General features: G+C 60.5%; 1 protein-coding gene across 1 annotated transcript in view; it reads right to left on the reverse strand.

Annotated features, from left to right (window-relative positions):
* Nucleotides 1-18,733, reverse strand: part of ITGA11 (integrin subunit alpha 11) — a 110,388-nt gene that overhangs the window by 10,254 nt on the left and 81,401 nt on the right. Inside the window, exons 12-22 of the mRNA XM_055127389.1 lie at nt 18,508-18,656; nt 17,704-17,844; nt 17,298-17,501; nt 16,068-16,198; nt 10,468-10,634; nt 9,579-9,721; nt 7,414-7,524; nt 5,627-5,712; nt 4,934-5,141; nt 3,811-3,906; nt 2,540-2,616 (exon numbers count right to left, since the gene is read on the reverse strand). Coding sequence (XP_054983364.1) covers nt 2,540-2,616; nt 3,811-3,906; nt 4,934-5,141; nt 5,627-5,712; nt 7,414-7,524; nt 9,579-9,721; nt 10,468-10,634; nt 16,068-16,198; nt 17,298-17,501; nt 17,704-17,844; nt 18,508-18,656 — 1,513 coding nt within the window. The remainder of the gene's footprint in view (nt 1-2,539; nt 2,617-3,810; nt 3,907-4,933; nt 5,142-5,626; nt 5,713-7,413; nt 7,525-9,578; nt 9,722-10,467; nt 10,635-16,067; nt 16,199-17,297; nt 17,502-17,703; nt 17,845-18,507; nt 18,657-18,733) is intronic.

Consider the following 18,733-nt stretch of genomic DNA (forward strand, 5'->3'; position numbering starts at 1 on the left):
CCTACTTGCTGTTCTGTCTCTCCAGCCTCGGGGAAATTGTTTTATTTATTTATTTATTTAATTTGTGTATGTGTGAAACAAAAAAGGTTTTTATTGAAACTTATTGAGAAAGATGTGAGGAGAGGGGCTGGAGCGATAGCACAGTGGTGGGGCGTTCGCCTTTCACACAGCCGACCCATGTTCCATTCCTCCGCCCCTCTCAGAGAGCCCGGCAAGCTACCGAGAGTATCGCATCCACATGGCAGAGCCTGGCAAGCTACCCGTAGCATATTCGATATGCCAAAAACAGTAACTAAAGTCTCACAATGAGAGATGTTACTGGTGCCCGTTCGAACAAATCGATGAGCAACGGGATGACAGTGACAGTGACAGTGAGGAGAGAGAATGGGAGAAGTAAGTACATGGTTGAGAGAGAACACAGGCTTCTCCGGAGTGGAAAGACAAGTAACAAAACACAGAGAAGAGTAAGCGAGAGACATGTTCAGGGGAGAACACGGGGTGAACACGGGCTGAACACAGGAGAACTCCCCGGGACACAGGCTTGAACAGCAAGGCCCCGGGGAAGCTGAAGTATTTCCAAGGCCAGAGAGTCAGGCAGGACAGAAGGAGCCCTGGGATGGGGATAGGAAGATCACTAGTGCTGAGCTATGTATATGCTGTGTGTCACTGGAAAATGAACTCAACTGCTCTGAACTTTTTCTTCTTGCCAAAACTTTGGGAAGTGAGATGAGAACCAGTGTCTTTTGGTCTGTTTTTATTTTTTAAATGTCTAGTTGGCTTTGGGCCACACCTGGAGGTGCTTAGGAGTCATTCCAGATGCAGGATTGGGGTTCACCAGGGACGCCCCAGGCAGTGCTGGAGCTACGTAGGCAGGTAGGTAGGGAAGGGCCCTCATGGCCATGGATTCCAGGGGAGTAGTAAAATCATCTAGCCCTAAGGCCGCCAGGACCACAGGAACCAAGCACAGGAACTAAGGCCTGATAAAACTTTCACCTGGTGCCAACAAGCCCAGAAAAGGCTGGAACCCCCCCTTCCCCCCTGCCCTGCGTCCCCGCCTCCCCACCATTGGAGAGAAGGAACAAAGGCTGTAGTCCAATTTTCTCGAGTGGGCACCAGTAACGTCTCCATCATGAGACTTGTTGTTACTGTTTTTTGGCATATCGATTACGCCACGGGGAGCTTGCCAGGCTCTGCCACGTGGGCGAGATACTCTCAGTAGCTTGCCGTGGCCATGTCAGGCTGTGATGGAAGAATCGAACCCGGGTCGGCTGCGTGCAAGGCAAACGCCCTACCTGCTGTACTATTGCTCCAGTTCGGAACAAAGGCTAGAAAAGAAATTTCAAAGAGGACCACCAACTACTCCCAACTACTCCCATGGCAACCACCCTAGCAATGGATTCTTACCTAGGCAGAAGCCCCACACGGGGCAGGTTGGAGAAGCCCTACAAAAGCCACCTTGAACTGAAGGGCGCGCATATGCTGCCCCAGCCCACGTGCTCTTGCGCCCGTGTGGCGCGTGAGCACAGCGTCACCCCCATCTCCCCTCTCGAGATGTCTCTCTGCCATTGGAGAAGCCCGTGTCCTCGCTTGAGCTCATGACTCTCATTTTTCTTTTCCTCTGTTCCCTTCTTCCAAACCTTCCAATAAAATTTGTTTTTACTTCACGGCTGTCTACTTCTGAAATTCTTTTCTGTGAGACAGGACAAAAGTACCGGGAAACCCTGGGTAAGGCTGGGACCGGCTCTCCTTCCTGCAAGGAGCAAGTCCTCGCTCCGGCCTGAATCTGTGGCTTCCCGAGAGATCGGGGGAGGGGACGATCAACTCCCGTGCCGAGAAGACCAAGCGGATGTCAGGCGTGGCTTGACGGTCACCTGGTGGAGCTGGGGGCTCTGGCCATGCTGCTCAGGGGCTTATCACAGACTATCAGTCCTAGACTTCCCAGCTGGCGCAGGGTGGCAGAGGGGGGTCGGGAAAAAGTGACTGCCTCTCTCCTCTCCACCTCACGTAAGCTACCCACTGGCCCCCCGAAGTCGTGGCCCACCCACCTCATGAGGAGGCATTGATGCAGGGACCCACTCAGGGCCTGACAGTCTCCCAGGGGTACTCTGGCCCCAGCCCTTGTCTGCCTTTTAGTTAGATTCTTTTGGCTGGGGTGAGGGAGATTGGGACACTCCCAGCTGTGCCCTGTGTTTCTGGCGGGACGCTGGGCATCAAGCGTGGTGATGGGGCTGGACCCTCTTGCCCTCCTCCAAGTTAATCGCCTGCCCCTGTGCGGTCCTGTCTCTCCAGCATCCGAGGCTGTGCCAGGCTGCGGCGTGAGTCTGTGTTTCAGAGCTCGAGGCTCTCCCGGCATACACAGTGTGTGTTGTGTATCCCGTGGGCAGGTGAAGCTCTTACGCCCAAGCTGAGGAATGTGGCCGCTCCCCAGGCCTGGGAGGGACGTGCGAGGGGGAGGGGGGCGTTCGGGGCAGGCGAGGATCCTAGAGGTGGAGTGAGCTGGGGGGTGGGGGGCGGCGGGGGGAGGGTAGCCGGCTCTGACCTGCCCGCGGTGAGCAGGATCTCCAGGTGGTGCAGGAAGACGGAGCGGCTGAACTCGAAGTCCAGGCGGAAAGCCACCTGCAAGGAAGAATGGCCGGCGGGGCGGGACCCGCGCTGAGCTTGGGGGCTGTGAGGGCGGCAGCCCATTTCTCATCTCCTCTGTGGGGGTGTTGAGGCCGGCCTTACCCTCTGTTTTGAACTTAGATCCACGGGAAGGCAGCAAGGGAACCTCAGACTCTGGGTGAGGGACAGTGGTGGGGAGGCCACGTCCTTGTGACCACATATGGGGGCAGAGACTGCGGGCGGTGCCCCTCTCTCACCTGCCTGCAGGCCCAAGGTCTACTACCTGCCCTAAGCCTGAGGCTCCGCCCCAAGTTGAAGGCCACGCCCCTTCCACACACAGATGCAAGGCCACGCCCCTACCCAGACCCGAGGCCACGCCCCCTGCCCTAGGCCCGAGGCCACGCCTCTTCCCAGACCCCAGGCCACACTTCCTTTCCTCCCCTGGGCCAGGTGCTTCCTTTGGCCTTTCCATAGGAGTGGGGGTCCTGTACCCTGACATCAGAACCTCATCTCCCCCTTGCACCCCTCTCCCTCGAGAGCTGGCAGTGGCTCCCTGGACAAACACGCCACCGTGGGGGGTGGGGGGTGGGGAGCCCTTTCCTGCTTCTCTGGTCTCCTCACACCCTCACGGGGTGTGTACCTGTGTGTGCATGCATGTACTGGATGTGTTTGTGTGCATGCATGTGCACATGTGAATGTATGTGCATGTGTGTGTTCATGTACGTGCATATGCATGTATATATGTGTGTGTGTGTCTGTTCCGGGGGTGGAACCAGGACTCCCACCAGCCAACACTCGGTTGCTGGTCCTTCACACACTGTCAGTGTCTGGGGCCCAGGACCTGCCCCTGCCTGTCCCACCTCTACCTGGGGCAAGCACAGCCTCAGCCGCTGTCCTGTCTGGGAGAAGGACAGTGACATGGACCAAGAGGCAGTGGAGGGGGGAGCGCATGGTGCCCAGGGGCCGGGGCTTGGGTGAGTGCTGTTCTGGGCTGGTGCTTAGTTCTGGGTTGGGTGGGTGCTGTCCTGGCGGGTGCTTAGTTCTGGCGCAGGTTAAGTTGCTCATCTGGAAGGTCATTTCCTGAGTAAAAACCCTCTTTAAACATAGATTTTCTCCATCCCTCAGGGTGTTCAGTACCCCCCCCTTTCCCCAGCCCTCCCCCACTCCCCAGCCAGCCCTCCCCTCCCCCTGCCCATACCCGGGCTTAACCTTGGCCTTGGCCCGGAAGAAGGGATAGCTGACGTTGCAGACTTTCTTGGGGAGTGTCCTCTCGTTCGAGCACTCAATGCTGCCCTCTGCATCGTCCTGGGGGCATCACGGGGTCAGTCACAGGGTGGGGCTCTGGGCCAGGGCCCCTGGAGGCTCAGGTGTGGGGAGGTGGGGACGCAGGAAGAACTTGGGGGCAAGAGGCATGGGGCAGGGTGCATGGACGGGGCAGGGGGGTGTGGGGTGTGGACAGGTGTCCTGGCTGGACAGCCCGGGGACAGTCACTCCCGTGGGCTGTCCCTAGGTCAGGAGTGGTTGGGGCGAGTCCGGGGCTAGACAGAGGCGCTGCCTCCAGCCTCACGGGGATGGACAGACTCTGGGCCTTTGCGTCTGGGCTGGTCTGGGGGTCGAGGCCAGACCCCAGCCCAGCCTTCACAGCCGCCCTTCCTGGACACGTCCCTGCTTCTCTGGGCTCCACCCCATCCCCAGAGCCACCCTGGGCACCGAAACCGAATCCCAGGTTCCTGCCCGAGAAGCGAGAGCCACAGAACACGTGCCAGGCGTGTCCGAGGGCCTGAGTCTGACCCCGGACCTTGTGTCCCCCCCCAGCGTTGCCGGGAGCAGCCCCCGCACAAAGCCCGGGCCTGGGGAGGGGGGAGGCGGCAGGGGGCGCTGGGCGGAGAGACGGGAGGGGGCAGCAGGAGGCACCGGCCAGGCCCTGGTCAGGCCCTGACCCCCAGGCTCCTGCTGGCAACGAGGCTCTTCCCTGGCACCACACCCCCGTCTGGGGCAGTTCAAATCTGCGAGGGGTGAGCAGCAGTGGGAAGGCCGAGTGGCACAGAGTGTCCCCGGGGTGGGGGTGGGGTCTAACCTGCAGCCACACTTGACCCTACTCCTCCCTTTCTGGGGGGGCAGAGAGGGGCCCATCCCTGGGAGTTGAACCTTCTGTGTTTGGGGGGAGGGGGCCACGGTGGTGCTCGGGGCTGGCTCCTGGTTCTGTGCTCAGGGACGGCTCCCGGCGGGGCGTGGGTGGAGAGGGGGGCGGGGCGGTCCCGGGGAGCCAACCTGGGTCCGCCACATGCCGCCGGGCGTGCTCCCTCCGTCCGTGCTCCCCGCCGGCCCGTACCTTCTGGACCAGGCTGGCGAAGTGCAGGTTTGGCGACTGGGAGATGTTCAGGACGGCGCTGTAGGCGTTCTCGCCCCTGTTCTCCAGCAGCGCCTCCACCGCCACCCGCCGCCGGGAGCTCTCCACGATGAAGACGGTGGTGTCGAAGGCGCGGGCGTAGGCAGCGCAGTCCTGGGGGGCCCCCCGCAGCACCCGCTGGCAGTACTCCCTGGGGAAGGAGCCCTCGCGCTCAGCCAGGGGCGGCAGACGCCACGGGCCTGCCCCACGCTGCCTCTTGCCCCCGCAGTGTGTCTGTTGGGGGCCACACCCTGTGGGGGACGGGACTGACTCCCGTTTCTGTGCTCAGGGCTGACTCCTGGGGGAGCTCAGGGCCCTTTTGGCTCTGCCCGGGAAGTCAGAGTTAGAGGCAGAGCCCAGCTTGGGTAGATGAGACAGTTTTGCTCCTCCGAGGCTGGGTTGCGCTATTCTGCCCTGGAGCCGTCTTGTCTCCGTCGTCTCACCCATGGGCAGCGGGATGCCTGGGAGCATGTGACTGTCACGCACTTGGCACGGAGGGCGACCCCGCGCTCTCTCCCGGGACGGTGGGCGCCACCGTGGGTCCTCTCTGCCTCTGAGAGGCAGCTGTAGGCAGCAACCCGGGGCCCCGGGAGCACCCCAGACGCCTCGTGAGGAGGGAGAGTCAGGCCGACTCACATGGCCGTGGGCAGGTCACTGCGGGCGTCCAGCAGAAGGTCGGGGACACAGTGCTCATCCTCGCTGCAGCCATTCCAGAAGGGCACCTGTGCAGGGCAGGGCGGGCGGCAGCTGCGGGGCCCAGTCTTACCCCGCCCTGCCCCAGCCTCTGCTGCCCGCGGGGCCAACCCCGGAGCCCCACACACCTCCTGTGGCGGCTCAGACTGCCCAGGGCTTTGTGTTGCTGTCTGGGGGCCACACCCGGCAGTGCTCAGGGACCACTCCTGGCGGGACCCTCGGGGACTGGATGTGGAGCTGGGGACTGAAGTGGGGGGGGGGGGCGGGGCGAGGTGCAAGGCGAGTGCCCTCCCCACCGTGCCTCGGTCCCTCATTTGTTTTTTGTCTTTGTGTTTGGGCCGCGCTCAGCGGTGCTCAGGGGTTCAGGTTCGGGGCTCACCCCTGGTGGGGCTCAGGGGGCCATCTGGGGTGCGGGGTGGAAGCTGGGCCTACTGCACTCGAGGCAGGCGCCCTCCCCACTGTGCTCTGCCACTCCAGGCCTGTCTCCCAGCTGCAGTGTGAAGACAGCGCCTGGGCCAGAGAGCGGCTCCAAGGGCCGAGCACCTGCTTGGCATGTGGGGGGTCCCAGTGTGAATCCCTGCGTGATCCCCTGAGCACTTCTGGGAGCAGACCCTGAGCACTAAGCCCAGAACCACTCCTGAGAATCGCCACCACTGCAGGGTGTGGCCCCAAACCCAAACAGAAAGCCAGTGGGCGCATGTAGTGGGGCGGGGGTGGTGGCTGGGAGGGGACAGTGGGCAGCGGGGAGGAGGCTGGCTGGCGGGGGAGGAGAGGTGTCCGAGGCCGAGCTGGTTAGGCTCCACCTACTTCTCGGACGCTGCTCAGAGACCACTTCACAGGCCGCCGTGGCCCTGAAGAATAGCTGTGGCGCCCTGCTGGGCCGCACCCGGGGGACACAAGGTGCCCGCGATGGAGCCCGGGGCTGCCTTGCTGCATAAGCCCCTGCTGGGCCCGGGGGGTCTACTTCAGTCGATCCCCCTCCCCACCACAGAGCACGCCCACCTCTGAAGACACAGCTGCTCTGGCCCCTGGGTGCTGGATTCCAGAACGTCCAGGCACCCCTGGGTGCTAGATTCCAGAACGTCCAGGCACCCCTGGGTACTGGATTCCAGAACGTCCAGGCACGCCTGGGTGTTGGATTCCAGAATGTTCAGGCACCCCTGGGTACTGGATTCCAGAACGTCCAGGCACCCCTGGGTACTGGATTCCAGAACGTCCAGGCACCCCTGGGTGCTGGATTCCAGAACGTCCAGGCACGCCTGGGTGTTGGATTCCAGAATGTTCAGGCACCCCTGGGTACTGGATTCCAGAACGTCCAGGCACCCCTGGGTACTGGATTCCAGAACGTCCAGGCACCCCTGGGTGCTGGATTCCAGAATGTTCAGGCACCCCTGGGTGCTGGATTCCAGAATGTTCAGGCATCCCTGGAACTGGGAGGCCTTTGGGAATGTGGCATGAGCGAACAAAGGCCAGAAACCAGATGCGGGCGGGCGCTCGGCCTGGGGAGAGCTGGGGCCCGTGGGGGGAGTCAGGCTCAGCCTCCAGGAGTGTGGGGGTCCGCTCTGTGGGCACAACTGCTTCTGGGACCATCTGCACGTGCCGGCCCGGGCACAAGGCGCCGAGGACTCGGGTCTGCCTGGCCCCGGACAGGGAAGGCACCTCGGTGCCCGTCAGTCCGGGCTGGCTCCTCGCGGGGAGAAAGGGCCGGGGCGCCCCTCGGGGGGACGTACGGAGGCTCGGAGGGCCGTGGGCCAGCTGTCGTCCAGGACTGGGCCGTCGTCCGGATGCTCCAGGGAGTACTCGACTGAGAAGGTCACTGGTTTCACGGAGTCCGCAGTGTCCTGTGTGGGAACCGTGGGGAGGCTGAGATGGGCGGGGCCTGGGAGAAGGGGGGGAGGGAGGGGGATGGGAAGGCGGGGCTTCCTGATTGGGCTGGGGGTCTCTAGCTGAAGACTGTCCCCTGGGGCCAGCATGGAAATGTGCATTCTGGTGTTGGTTTCTGGGCCACCCCTGGTGGTGCTCAGGGCTTACTTGGCACTCAGGAATCTCTCCTGGAGGTGCTCAGAGTACCAGATGGGATGCTGGGGATGGAAGCCAGATCTGCCCTCTACAAGGCAAATGCCCTTCCCGCTGTACTTTATCTCCGAGTCCCCCTTCATCTGCAGTCCCTACGTAGAGGCCTTCCGTTTGGGACCCGGCTCCCCTGGCTGACTGTTCCCTTAGCTACTCACTGGGTGCCACCATTCTCTGGCCAAAAAAATATTGGGCCACAGGGTCGTAGAGATATTACAGTGGGGAGGCTGCTGGCCTTGCACAGAGCTGACCCAGGTGCCCTCCCGGGCATCACATAGGGTCCCGAGCCCAGACAGGAGGGATCCTTGAGCACAGAGCCAGGAGTAAGCCCCGAGTACCACCTGGTGTAACCCCAAAACCAGAAAAGAAAAGAAAGAAAGAAAGAGAGAAAGAAAGAGAAAGAGAAAGAAAGAGAGAAAGAGAGAAAGAAAGAGGGAAAGAAAGGGAAAGAAAGAGAGAAAGAAAGAGGGAAAGAAAGAGGGAAAGAAAGAGAGAATAAGAGAGAGAAAGAGAGAAAGAAAGAGAAAGAAAGAGAGAAAGAGAGAAAGTAAGAGAGAAAGAGAAAAAGAAGGAAAGAGAGAGAAAGAAAAAAAGAAAGAAAAAGAAAGAAAAGAAAAGAAAGAAAAAAAGAAAGAAGGAGAAAGAGAGAAAGAAAGAGAAAGAAAGAAAAAAAGAAAGAAGGAGAAAGAGAGAAAGAGAGAAAGAAAGAGAAAGAAAGAAAGAAAGAAAAAGAAAGAAAGAAAGAAAAAGAAAGAAAGAAAGAAAAGAAAGAAAGAAAGGAGAAAGAAAGGAAGAAAGAAAGAAAGGAAGAAAGGAAGAAAGAAAGAGAAAGAAAGAAAGAAAGAAAGAAAGAAAGAAAGAAAGAAAGAAAGAAAGAAAGAAAGAAAGAAAGAAAGAAAGAAAGAAGGAAAGGTTTGAAAGTTTGACAGGCGAGGCCCCAGCGCTGGCTATCTGGGGGCCACTCCGAATCATTGAGCAGGGGTGGGGCCTCTGCCACCGGGCGTGTGTGTGACTGGCACTGCGGGTGGCATGTGAACACGGGGCATTGCTGAGGTGGGTCCTACCCAGCCCAGGCACCCCTGCTGCTCCATCCCTGGGGCTCCAGAACCACATGTATGCCCCAAGGCAGGAACAGAGAATTTCCAAAGAAAGGAAGGAAGGAAGAGACTGATAAGGCACTCACTCAGGATGACCCCCAGCACCTTCTATGTCCAGCCCAAGGCCATTCTGCAGGTTCCCTAAGCCACGCAGGAGGGACCCCTGAGCACAGAGCCAGGAGTCAGCCCTGAGCACTGCTGGGTATATCCCTAAAACAAAAGGAAGGAAGAGGGTCCGGAGAGATAGTATGGCAGGTAGAATGTTTGCCTTGCAGGTGACTGACCCCAATTCAATCCCTGGGATCCTGTATGGTCCCCTGAGCACCACTGGGAGTAATTCCTGAGCACTGAGCCAGGAGTAATCAATCCTTGAGCATCACCTGAAACAAATGCTCATGGGCTGGAGCAATAGTCAGGAGGTAGGGCATTCGCCTTTGGCTGAGTCCAGAGCTAGTAAGCCCTGAGCATTGCTGAGTGTGGCCCCCAAATAAGAAAACAGGAAGAAAGGAAGAGAAAAAGGGGAAGGGGGATTCGAGAAGCTGGGAGAAAGGGGTAGAAAGGAGGGTAGGGGCGTGTGCATGACCATTGCCTCTTCTCTGGGCCAAGGCTGGGGCAGACGGAGTTCAGGTCACTGCCCAGCTGGCCAGGTGAGTGCCGAGGTGCCCCACGGTGGGACCTTGCCAAGCTCCGGGTACCCACGGCAGATCTGTGGGCGCCAGACTCACCAGGACATAGAAGTTGATCCGCTCACAGTGCTCCTGGCCCGAGTGGAGCAGGACTGCCCTGTTCGTGTACTGGTCCCCGCCCTCGTCCAGGTGCGCCCGGGGCGTGTAGCGCCTGTCATCCATGGTGGCGTTGTACCTGATGCCTGGGGAGGGGCGTGAGCTCAGAAGGAGAAGAGGGGGCAGAGGAGGGTCCACCAGGGCGGGGCCCCACCTCAGGCCCTGGTGATGAAGGCTGCACAGCCACCTCCCTGCAGCCCAGGGACATCCTGCGGGTTCCGGGGCTCGGCCCCGGGTCTCGGCAGTCCCGAGGCACCGGGCTCCTGTCCTGAACAGGACCGGCAAGGCTGCCTTGTGTTTGGTGGGATCTTCAGGGTCGCCCCCCTTGTCTAGTCATCACCCCCCAGACGGGACCCTGCCCCGTCCATTCCCAGGCTGTCCCCCTAGACGGGACCCTGCCCCGTCCATTCCCAGGCTGACCCCCTAGACGGGACCCTGCCCTGTCCATTCCCAGGCCGTCCCAGGCAGCACTGCCAGGCACGGGGTGAGGTCCTCTCCCCTGCGCCCCACTTCCCCAGAAGGACGGAGCCTCAGAATGTGGGGCTGCTCCGTGCAGTGAGCACTGCCATGGGTGTGTCATCTGCCCGTACCCCCTTGACCCTTCTAGCCTTTTCCAATCAGAGTCTTCCTCCACCTCCAGGCTGGCTTCCTGGCTGCCCCAGGTTTGTCTACCGGGTTGCTTCTAGGCTACTCTGATGGGAACTCGGCACCCCCACCGTTCCCTGGCAGTCAGTCAGTGCTCAGAGCCCCTGGCGCGCCGCCACTGGGCCACACAGTCAGTTTCTGAAGGGGGGGTGGCGTGGGGACGTGGGTGGGAGAGGGGTGGCTGTACCCACGGTGGTGGTTTGTAAAGGGGGTGCCAGGAAGACGGGCGTGAAGCACAGGAAGGCGGCCAGGCAGCTGGCGTCCCTGCCGCTGCGCCGGCAGTCCCGGTGGAAGATGTTGATCTTGGCTGGCTCGAAGCGGAGGCTGGTGTGGATCCGCAGCACTGGGCGGGACCTGAGGGAGGGGAGAGGCTGGGCTGGGCCAGGCGCAGGCCTGGGGCTGGGCGGGGGGGGGGGGGGGCGCGGAGCCGGGGCGGTGCAGGGGGGGTTGAGGGGGGGGCGGGGCGGCGAGAGACTGCAGAAACACCTCTGTGGAGGAGGGCTGAGTGTAGGGAAGCTGGAGGGACAGAGAGGGGTACAGACGTGGGGCAAGGGGCAGCGGGACAGCTTCACAGGTCCAGGAGACAGTCCTGGGTCATCTCCGGGCACTGGACTCGCGGATTGGACCTTCCTTCCTCACCTCCTGACCATGGGGTGATCTTCATGTTCAGGCCCTGGACAGAGTCAGCACCTCCCAAGATGAGATATCTCGGAGCAACTCAGGGCATCTTGGGGCATTTCGGGGTATCTTAGAGCATCTCGGGGTAACTTGGGGCATCCTGAAGCATCTCGGGGTATCTCGGAGAAACTCGGAGCATCTCGGGGTAACTCGGGCATCCTGAAGCATCTTGGGGTATCTCGGAGCATCTTGGGGTAACTTGGGGCATCCTGAAGCATCTCGGGGTATTCGGAGCATCTCGGGGTATCTCGGAGCATCTCGGGGGTAACTCGGGGCATCCTGAAGCATCTTGGGGTATCTCAGAGCATCTCGGGGTAACTCGGAGCATCTCGGGGTAACTCGGGTTATCCTGAGCATCTTGGGGCATTTCGGGGTATCTTGGAGCATCTCGGGGTAACTTGGGGAATCCTGAAGCATGCCGGAGCATCTCGGGGTATCTCGGAGCATCTCGGGGTAACTCGGGGCATCCTGAAGCATCTTGAGGCATTTCGGGGTATCTTGGAGCATCTCGGGGTATCTCGGAGTATCTCGGGGTAACTCGGAGCATCTCGGGGTAACTCAGGGCATCCTGAAGCATCTCAGGGTATCTCGGAGCATCTCGGGGTATCTTAGATCATCTCGGGGTATCTTGGAGCATCTCGGGTAACTCGGAGCATCTTGGGGTAACTCGGGGCATCCTGAAGCATCTCAGGGTATCTTGGAGCATCTCGGGGTATCTCAGATCATCTCGGGGTATCTTGGAGCATCTCGGGGTAACTTGGGGTATCCTGAAGCATCTCGGTGTATCTCGGAGCATCTCGGGGTATCTTGGAGCATCTCGGGGTAACTTGGGGTATCCTGAAGCATCTCGGGGTATCTCGGAGCATCTCGGGGTATCTCGGAGCATCTCGGGGTAACTCGGGGCATCCTGAAGCATATCGGGGTATCTCGGAGCATCTCAGGGTATCTCGGAGCATCTCGGGGTAACTCGGGGCATCCTGAAGCATCTTGGGGCATCTTGGGGTATCTCGGAGCATCTCAGGGTAACTCGGGGCATCCTGAAGCATCTCGGGGTATCTCGGAGAATCTTGAGGTATCTCAGAGCATCTCGGGGTATCTCGGAGCATCTCGGGGTAACTCAGGGCATCCTGAAGCATCTTGGGGCATTTCGGAGTATCTTGGAGCATCTCGGGGTAACTTGGGACATCCTGAAGCATCTCGGCGTATCTCGGAGCATCTCGGGGTAACTCGGGCATCCTGAAGCATCTTGGGGCATTTCGGGGTATCTTGGAGCATCTCGGGATATCTCGGAGCATCTCGGGGTAACTCGGGCATCCTGAAGCATCTCGGGATATCTCGGAGCATCTCGGGGTAACTCGGAGCATCTCGGGGTAACTCAGGGCATCCTGAAGCATCTTGGGGCATCTTGGGGTATCTCGGAGCATCTTGGGGCATCTTGGGGTATCTCGGAGCATCTCGGGGTAACTCGGGGCATCCTGAAGCATCTTGGGGCATTTCGGGGTATCTTGGAGCATCTCAGGGTATCTCAGAGCATCTCGGGGTAACTCGGAGCATCTCGGGGTAACTCAGGGCATCCTGAAGCATCTTGGGGCATCTTGGGGTATCTCGGAGCATCTTGGGGTAACTCGGGGCATCCTGAAGCATCTCGGGGTATCTCGGAGCATCTCAGGGTAACTCGGAGCATCTCGGGGTAACTCGGGGCATCCTGAAGCATCTTGGGGCATCTTGGGGTATCTCGGAGCATCTCGGGGAACTCGGAGTATCTCGGGGTATCTCGGAGCCTCTCGGGGTAACTCGGAGCATCTCGGGGTAACTCGGGGCATCCTGAAGCATCTTGGGGCATCTTGGGGTGTCTCGGAGCATCTCGGGGTAACTCGGGACATCCTGAAGCATCTTGGGGCATCTTGGGGTAACTCGGGACATCCTGAAGTATCTCAGGGTGTCTCGGAGCATCTCAGGGTATCTTGGAGCATCTCGGGGTAACTCGGGTTATCCTGAAGCATCTTGGGGCATTTCGGGGTATCTTGGAGCATCTCGGGGTAACTTGGGGTATCCTGAAGCATCTCGGGGTATCTCGGAGCATATCGGGGTATCTTGGAGCATCTCGGGGTAACTTGGGGTATCCTGAAGCATCTCGGGGTATCTCGGAGCATATCGGGGTATCTTGGAGCATCTCGGGGTATCTCGGAGCATCTCGGGGTATCTCGGAGCATCTCAGGGTATCTCGGAGCATCTCGGGGTAACTCGGGGCATCCTGAAGCATCTTGGGGCATCTTGGGGTATCTCGGAGCATCTCAGGGTAACTCGGGGCATCCTGAAGCATCTCGGTGTATCTCGGAGCATCTCGGGGTATCTCGGAGCATCTCAGTGTAACTCAGGGCATCCTGAAGCATCTTGGGGCATCTTGGGGTATCTCGGAGAATCTCGGGGTATCTCGAAGCATCTCGGGGTAACTCGGGGCATCCTGAAGCATCTCGGCGTATCTCGGAGCTTCTCGGGGTATCTCGGAGCATCTCGGGGTAACTCGGGGCATCCTGAAGCATCTTGGGGCATTTCGGGGTATCTTGGAGCATCTCGGGGTAACTTGGGGCATCCTGAAGCAATTCGGGGTATCTCGGAGCATCTCGGGGTAACTCGGGCATCCTGAAGCATCTTGGGGCATCTTGGGGTATCTCGGAGCATCTCGGGGTAACTCGGGGCATCCTGAAGCATCTCGGGGTATCTCGGAGCATCTCGGGGTATCTCAGAGCATCTCGGGGTATCTCGGAGCATCTCGGGGTAACTCGGGGCATCCTGAAGCATCTTGGGGCATCTTGGGGTATCTCGGAGCATCTCGGGGTAACTCGGAGTATCTCGGGGTATCTCGGAGCCTCTCGGGGTAACTCGGAGCATCTCGGGGTAACTCGGGGCATCCTGAAGCATCTTGGGGCATCTTGGGGTGTCTCGGAGCATCTCGGGGTAACTCGGGACATCCTGAAGCATCTTGGGGCATCTTGGGGTAACTCGGGACATCCTGAAGTATCTCAGGGTATCTCGGAGCATCTCGGGGTAATTCGGAGCATCTTGGGGTAACTCAGGGCATCCTGAAGCATCTTGGGGCATCTCGGCACATCAGGGGTCTTAGGGTCTGACTGTCACCTCTCCTGGGGGAAGCTTGTGAAAACGCAGATCCTGGCCCAAAGGCACAGATTGGCACTTCTCGGGTGACACAGACTGGGGGGTCCTTGGACCACTCTCAGTGGACCACGCTGTGAGGCTGCCCAGGACAGCCCAGCGTGCAGAGACCAGGTCTCAGAAATGCATAGAGAGTGTCCTGTCCATCTGCACAGGGCACACGGGAGCACTCGGCCTCTCCCGGGTGTGGATACTCGGAAACAGGGGTGCAGGGCTTGGACGCTGTGGAGGGGAGGCAAGGCAAGGGGTGTCGGGGCTGGGACGCAGCTTCTCTCTGTGGAGGCTGCGGGCATTCCCCATGCAGGGAGGGGAGTGAAGAGCGAGGCCCCGTGGGATCCACCCTCCGGGGGTCTCCTGTGGAGGGCTGAGGACGTGCTGCTTGGGCCGTAAGACAGAGGCTCTGCTTCCCAGACTGGCACATGGACCAATCCCTCAGAGGACACTAGCCAATGCCCAGGGCCTGGCCCTCCTCAGAACCCGTGCTGGGGGAACTGAAGGGCTCTTGCCTTGCATGCAGCCAACTCAGGTTCAATTCCGGGCACCCCGTAGGGTCTCTTGAGCCCAGCCAGAAGTGATCCTGAGCACAGAGCCAGAAGCGCCACCCTACGCAACACCAGGTATGGCCGGGAAAGAAAGAGGGCTTGGAACAGGCACCACTGGGAGCATCCGGGCCTCCTGGGTGCAGAGCCGGGCTCAGCCCCTTGATGACTCTCAGGCCCCCACTATAAACCACCCCCTTCTCAGGTGCTCGGCTCAGATCTGGGTTTCATGGGCTCTCCTGCTGAGCCACGTTTTCGACCCCCACCGTTATCGGTTGGTGGACGCCTGCAGTCTACAGTTTCCAGGAGTCGAACCCGTGCCAGGCAATGCTCTGCCGCTGAGCGACCTCTGAAGGTCACAGACCTGCTGCTGAGCTGATACACGGTTATGCGGTGGCACCGATTCTGAGGTGAAATACGACAACTCCCTCGTTGGAGACCTTTGTCCCTCTGAGCCCCCCAGGGGGGTCTCTGCTCTCCCTCCTGACTCCCGTTTCCTGGGGCTGCATCAGGCCCCCCTCGCTGGAGCTTCTTTCCCTGGCATCGCCGCCTGAGCTGCAGCCCCGGGCCCTGTGGTGTGGGCTCTGTGCTCCTGGGAGCTGCTCGGACAGGCCCCCACTAGGTCGTAGCGTCCTCTCCTCCCCACAGGGGCCATTTCCACACCTGGCCTCAGTGGTGCCAGAGGTTAAACTCGGGGGTCTGGCTCATGCTAGGCCTGTGCTACACCGGTTGGGTCACATCCCTCACCCAGGATTATGATAGTCCCTTAAAAAAAGTGCTCAGGGGTTACTCCTGGCTCTGCTCTGAGGGATGCCAGATGTTGAACTCAGGTCAGTGGCGTGCAAAGCAAGTATCTTAGTCATTGTGCTATCGCTCAGGCCCGTTTCCTAATTCCTTCCTTCCTTCCTTCCTTCCTTCCTTCCTTCCTTCCTTCCTTCCTTCCTTCCTTCCTTCCCCTCCCTCCCTCCCTCCCTCCCCTCCCTCCCTCCCTCCCTCCCTCCCTCCCTCCCTCCCTTTCTTTCTTTCTTTCTTTCTTTCTTTCTTTCTTTCTTTCTTTTCTTTCTTTCTTTCTTTCTTTTCTTCTTTCTTTCTTTCTTTCTTTCTGTCTTTCGTCACACCTGGCAATGCACAGGCGTTACCTCCTGGCTTTGTACTCAGGAATTAAGACTCCTGGCGGTGCTCAGGGGACCATATGGGATGCTGGGAATCGAACCCCGGGTCAGCCCCATGCAACGCAAACGCCCTACCCGCTGTGCTATTGCTCAAGTCCCCACCTCCTAACACGTTTAATGTTAATTTGTTGCTTGACCAGCCTGAGAAGACCTTCAGAAGGGCGAGAGGGGGTCTTCCTTTCTCCTGCTGGGAGCCCCAAGAGGCAAGAGAAGTGGGAACCAACCACAGAATCACAGCGCTGCCCAGGGCGCCCACCGTCAGGTCAGTGAGACCGTCTTCATTCAGGTCCAGTTGCCCGTGGACGCTGCAGCCAAAATATTGGAGTCCCGAAGCCAGCTGGGAGGCGGCAACTCTCTGCAGGGAGTGGGGACCAGTGAGTCCAGAGCATCGCACCCCTCAGGCGGGCAAGGTGGGGAGCCCCAAGACGGAGTGTTCACACCCACCGAGGGGCTCCCAGCCCGAAGCCCCCGCTGCCTGCTGTGTCCTGATGCCTAAAATTCTTACGACATCAAGTGGCTCTTTCTGCTTTGTGTTTAAGCCGCACATGGCAGGGCTCAGGGCTTGCTCCTGGCTCTGTGCTCAGGGATGACTCCTTGTGGGACTCAGGGAACTGAGCCAGGGGAGTCTTACCCCCTGTACTACCTCTCCACACCTATTCTTTTCTCTTTTCTTTCTTTTTCAGTCTTCCAGTGTTGGTCTCACCTGGCGATGCTCAGGCCTGACTCTGTGCTCAGGGATCACTCATGTGGGGGTTGTGGGAACCAGACGGTGGCTGGGGATGGAACCTGGGTTGGCCGCTGGCAAGGCCAGTGCCCTACCTGCTGTGCAATCACTCAGTCCCACTGAATTATAATATCGTGTCCTGAAAGAGTCCCCATCACATAAATGCATGTCACGCCGCAGAAACCCCCTCTGCCTCCTCACTGTGGGTGGCCTTAATCTCTTTCTTCATTTTTATAGCGGCCGCAGTCAGAGGTGCCCAGGGCGGATCCCTGGGTCACCCCCAGTGCTCTCGGGCAGGGGGTGCTGCTCCCTGATAACCGTGCAGGGCTGAGATCTGGGTTCAGGGCCTTGACTATGCTAGGCCCCTGGGCCCCTGCTTGAGCTAGCTGCAAGCCCCTCGCTGGGCTCTTTTGCGACCAAGCAAGTGGGTGAGAGCGATGGGGTGGGGTGTGGGCTGGGAAGGGTGGGGTGGGGGGGCACCAGTCTCCGGGGCAGAGCGAGCCTGATCCTGTTCCCGGGGCGGCAGATGGCAGGGGAAGAACCCACCCTGGGACTCTGCTCCTGGGGGTCGGGCAAGGCGGGGGTGGGCCCCCGGAGGGTGGGCGCCCCCCTGCACACACACACACACACACACACACACACACACACACGAGTCAACACTCCCGCCTTCCCGGGACAGTCCCGGCGCCAAAGCGGCCTCCGAGCCCCTCAGCACCTCCGCGCGCCGCACCTGCTTGGGCCTCCGGAGGACGCCGCCCCGGTGGCCGTGGAAGATGTAGATGGCGCCGCGGTGGCCGTCCTCCAGGGGCGCTCCCACCACCACGTCGTTGAGCGCGTCCTGGTTGAGGTCCCGGACGGCGGCGATGGAGGCGCCGAAGCGCGCGTCCTGGCTGTCCTGGGCGGCTCGCAGCGTCCCGTTATAGACGAAACGGTTCTGCAGGGCCAGGGGCAGGGCGAGCTGGGGGCGCCCGGCCCAGACCCCCCCACCCCCCCCGCAGCGTCCCCTCTGCCCGCTGCGTCCCCCGCCCACGCCCTCCTCTCCACCCCACGCTCCAGTGACTCAGTTTCCCTCATCTCCCCCCAGTCGGTACACAGGAGCCCCCCACCCCCAGCTGCCCGGACCCCCGCAGAGGTACCTGTCTCAGGAGGTACACGTAGACCCGGCCCTGCTCGCGGCCCTCGCTGAAGTACATGGGCGCGCCCACCAGGAGCACATCTGTCAGCCCGTCCCCGTCCACGTCCACCGACGTGATCTCGCTCCCGTAGTAGGAGCCTATCTGTGTAGAGGGACAGGCCGGGCAGTGGCGGGGCCGCGGCGGGCGCCCCGGGACCCCCACCCGGCTCTGGCAGCACTCTGGTTTGAAGGCCCCGAAGGCCTAGGCCTGGCCTGGACGGTGAGGACCAGGGAAGCTGCGGGCGCTGGGCTGGACCCTCGGGAGCAGCCGGTGGTCTGGGGCAAATGCGAATGCTGAAGAGACGGGGCAAGAAACTGTCTTTTTTTTTTTTTTTTTTTTGCTTTTTGGGTCACTCCTGGCTCTGCACTCCTGGCTCTGGCTCTGCACCCTGGCAGTGCTCAGGGGAATCGAACTCGTGCAAGGCAAGCGCCCTCCCCGCTGTGCTATCCCTCCAGCCCTGAAACTTCTTTTTCTTGGTGTGTGTGTGTGAGGGGTGAGCGGTGCTCGGGGACTCCTCCTGGCTCTGTGCTCAGGGGCCACTCTGGGTGGGCTGGGTGGACCCTGTGGGGTGCAGGGGATTAGACCTGGGTCTGCCGTGTGCAAGGCAAGCGCCCCTGCTCGCTGCACCACGTCTCCAGCCCCGCAATACCCTTCTCCCAGGGCACCTGGGGACGGCCCCAGGCTGCGGTGCGGGGACATACGTGACCTACGCGGGGGTGGGGGTGCTCGTAGTTCTGGACACACCGCCCCCGGGCGCCCCCTGACCTGCTCGCCCCGCAGTGCCTGGTGGATGGTGAGGCTCCGGTTGCTGTGCATGGTGAACAGGATGACTTTGCCGGTGTGGTTGAACCGAGGGGCTCCAGCCACGTACACCCGGCCCTGCCTGGCGGCCATGACGGACGTGACCGTGTACCCTGCCGTGGGAGAAAACGGGCTGGTCTCTGCAGGCCCCGAGGACCCACCCGGCCGGCCAGAGCCCCTGGTGAACCCG

This window comes from Sorex araneus, chromosome 2 (assembly GCF_027595985.1).
Source record: "Sorex araneus isolate mSorAra2 chromosome 2, mSorAra2.pri, whole genome shotgun sequence".
NCBI classification, from domain to species: Eukaryota; Metazoa; Chordata; class Mammalia; order Eulipotyphla; family Soricidae; genus Sorex; species Sorex araneus.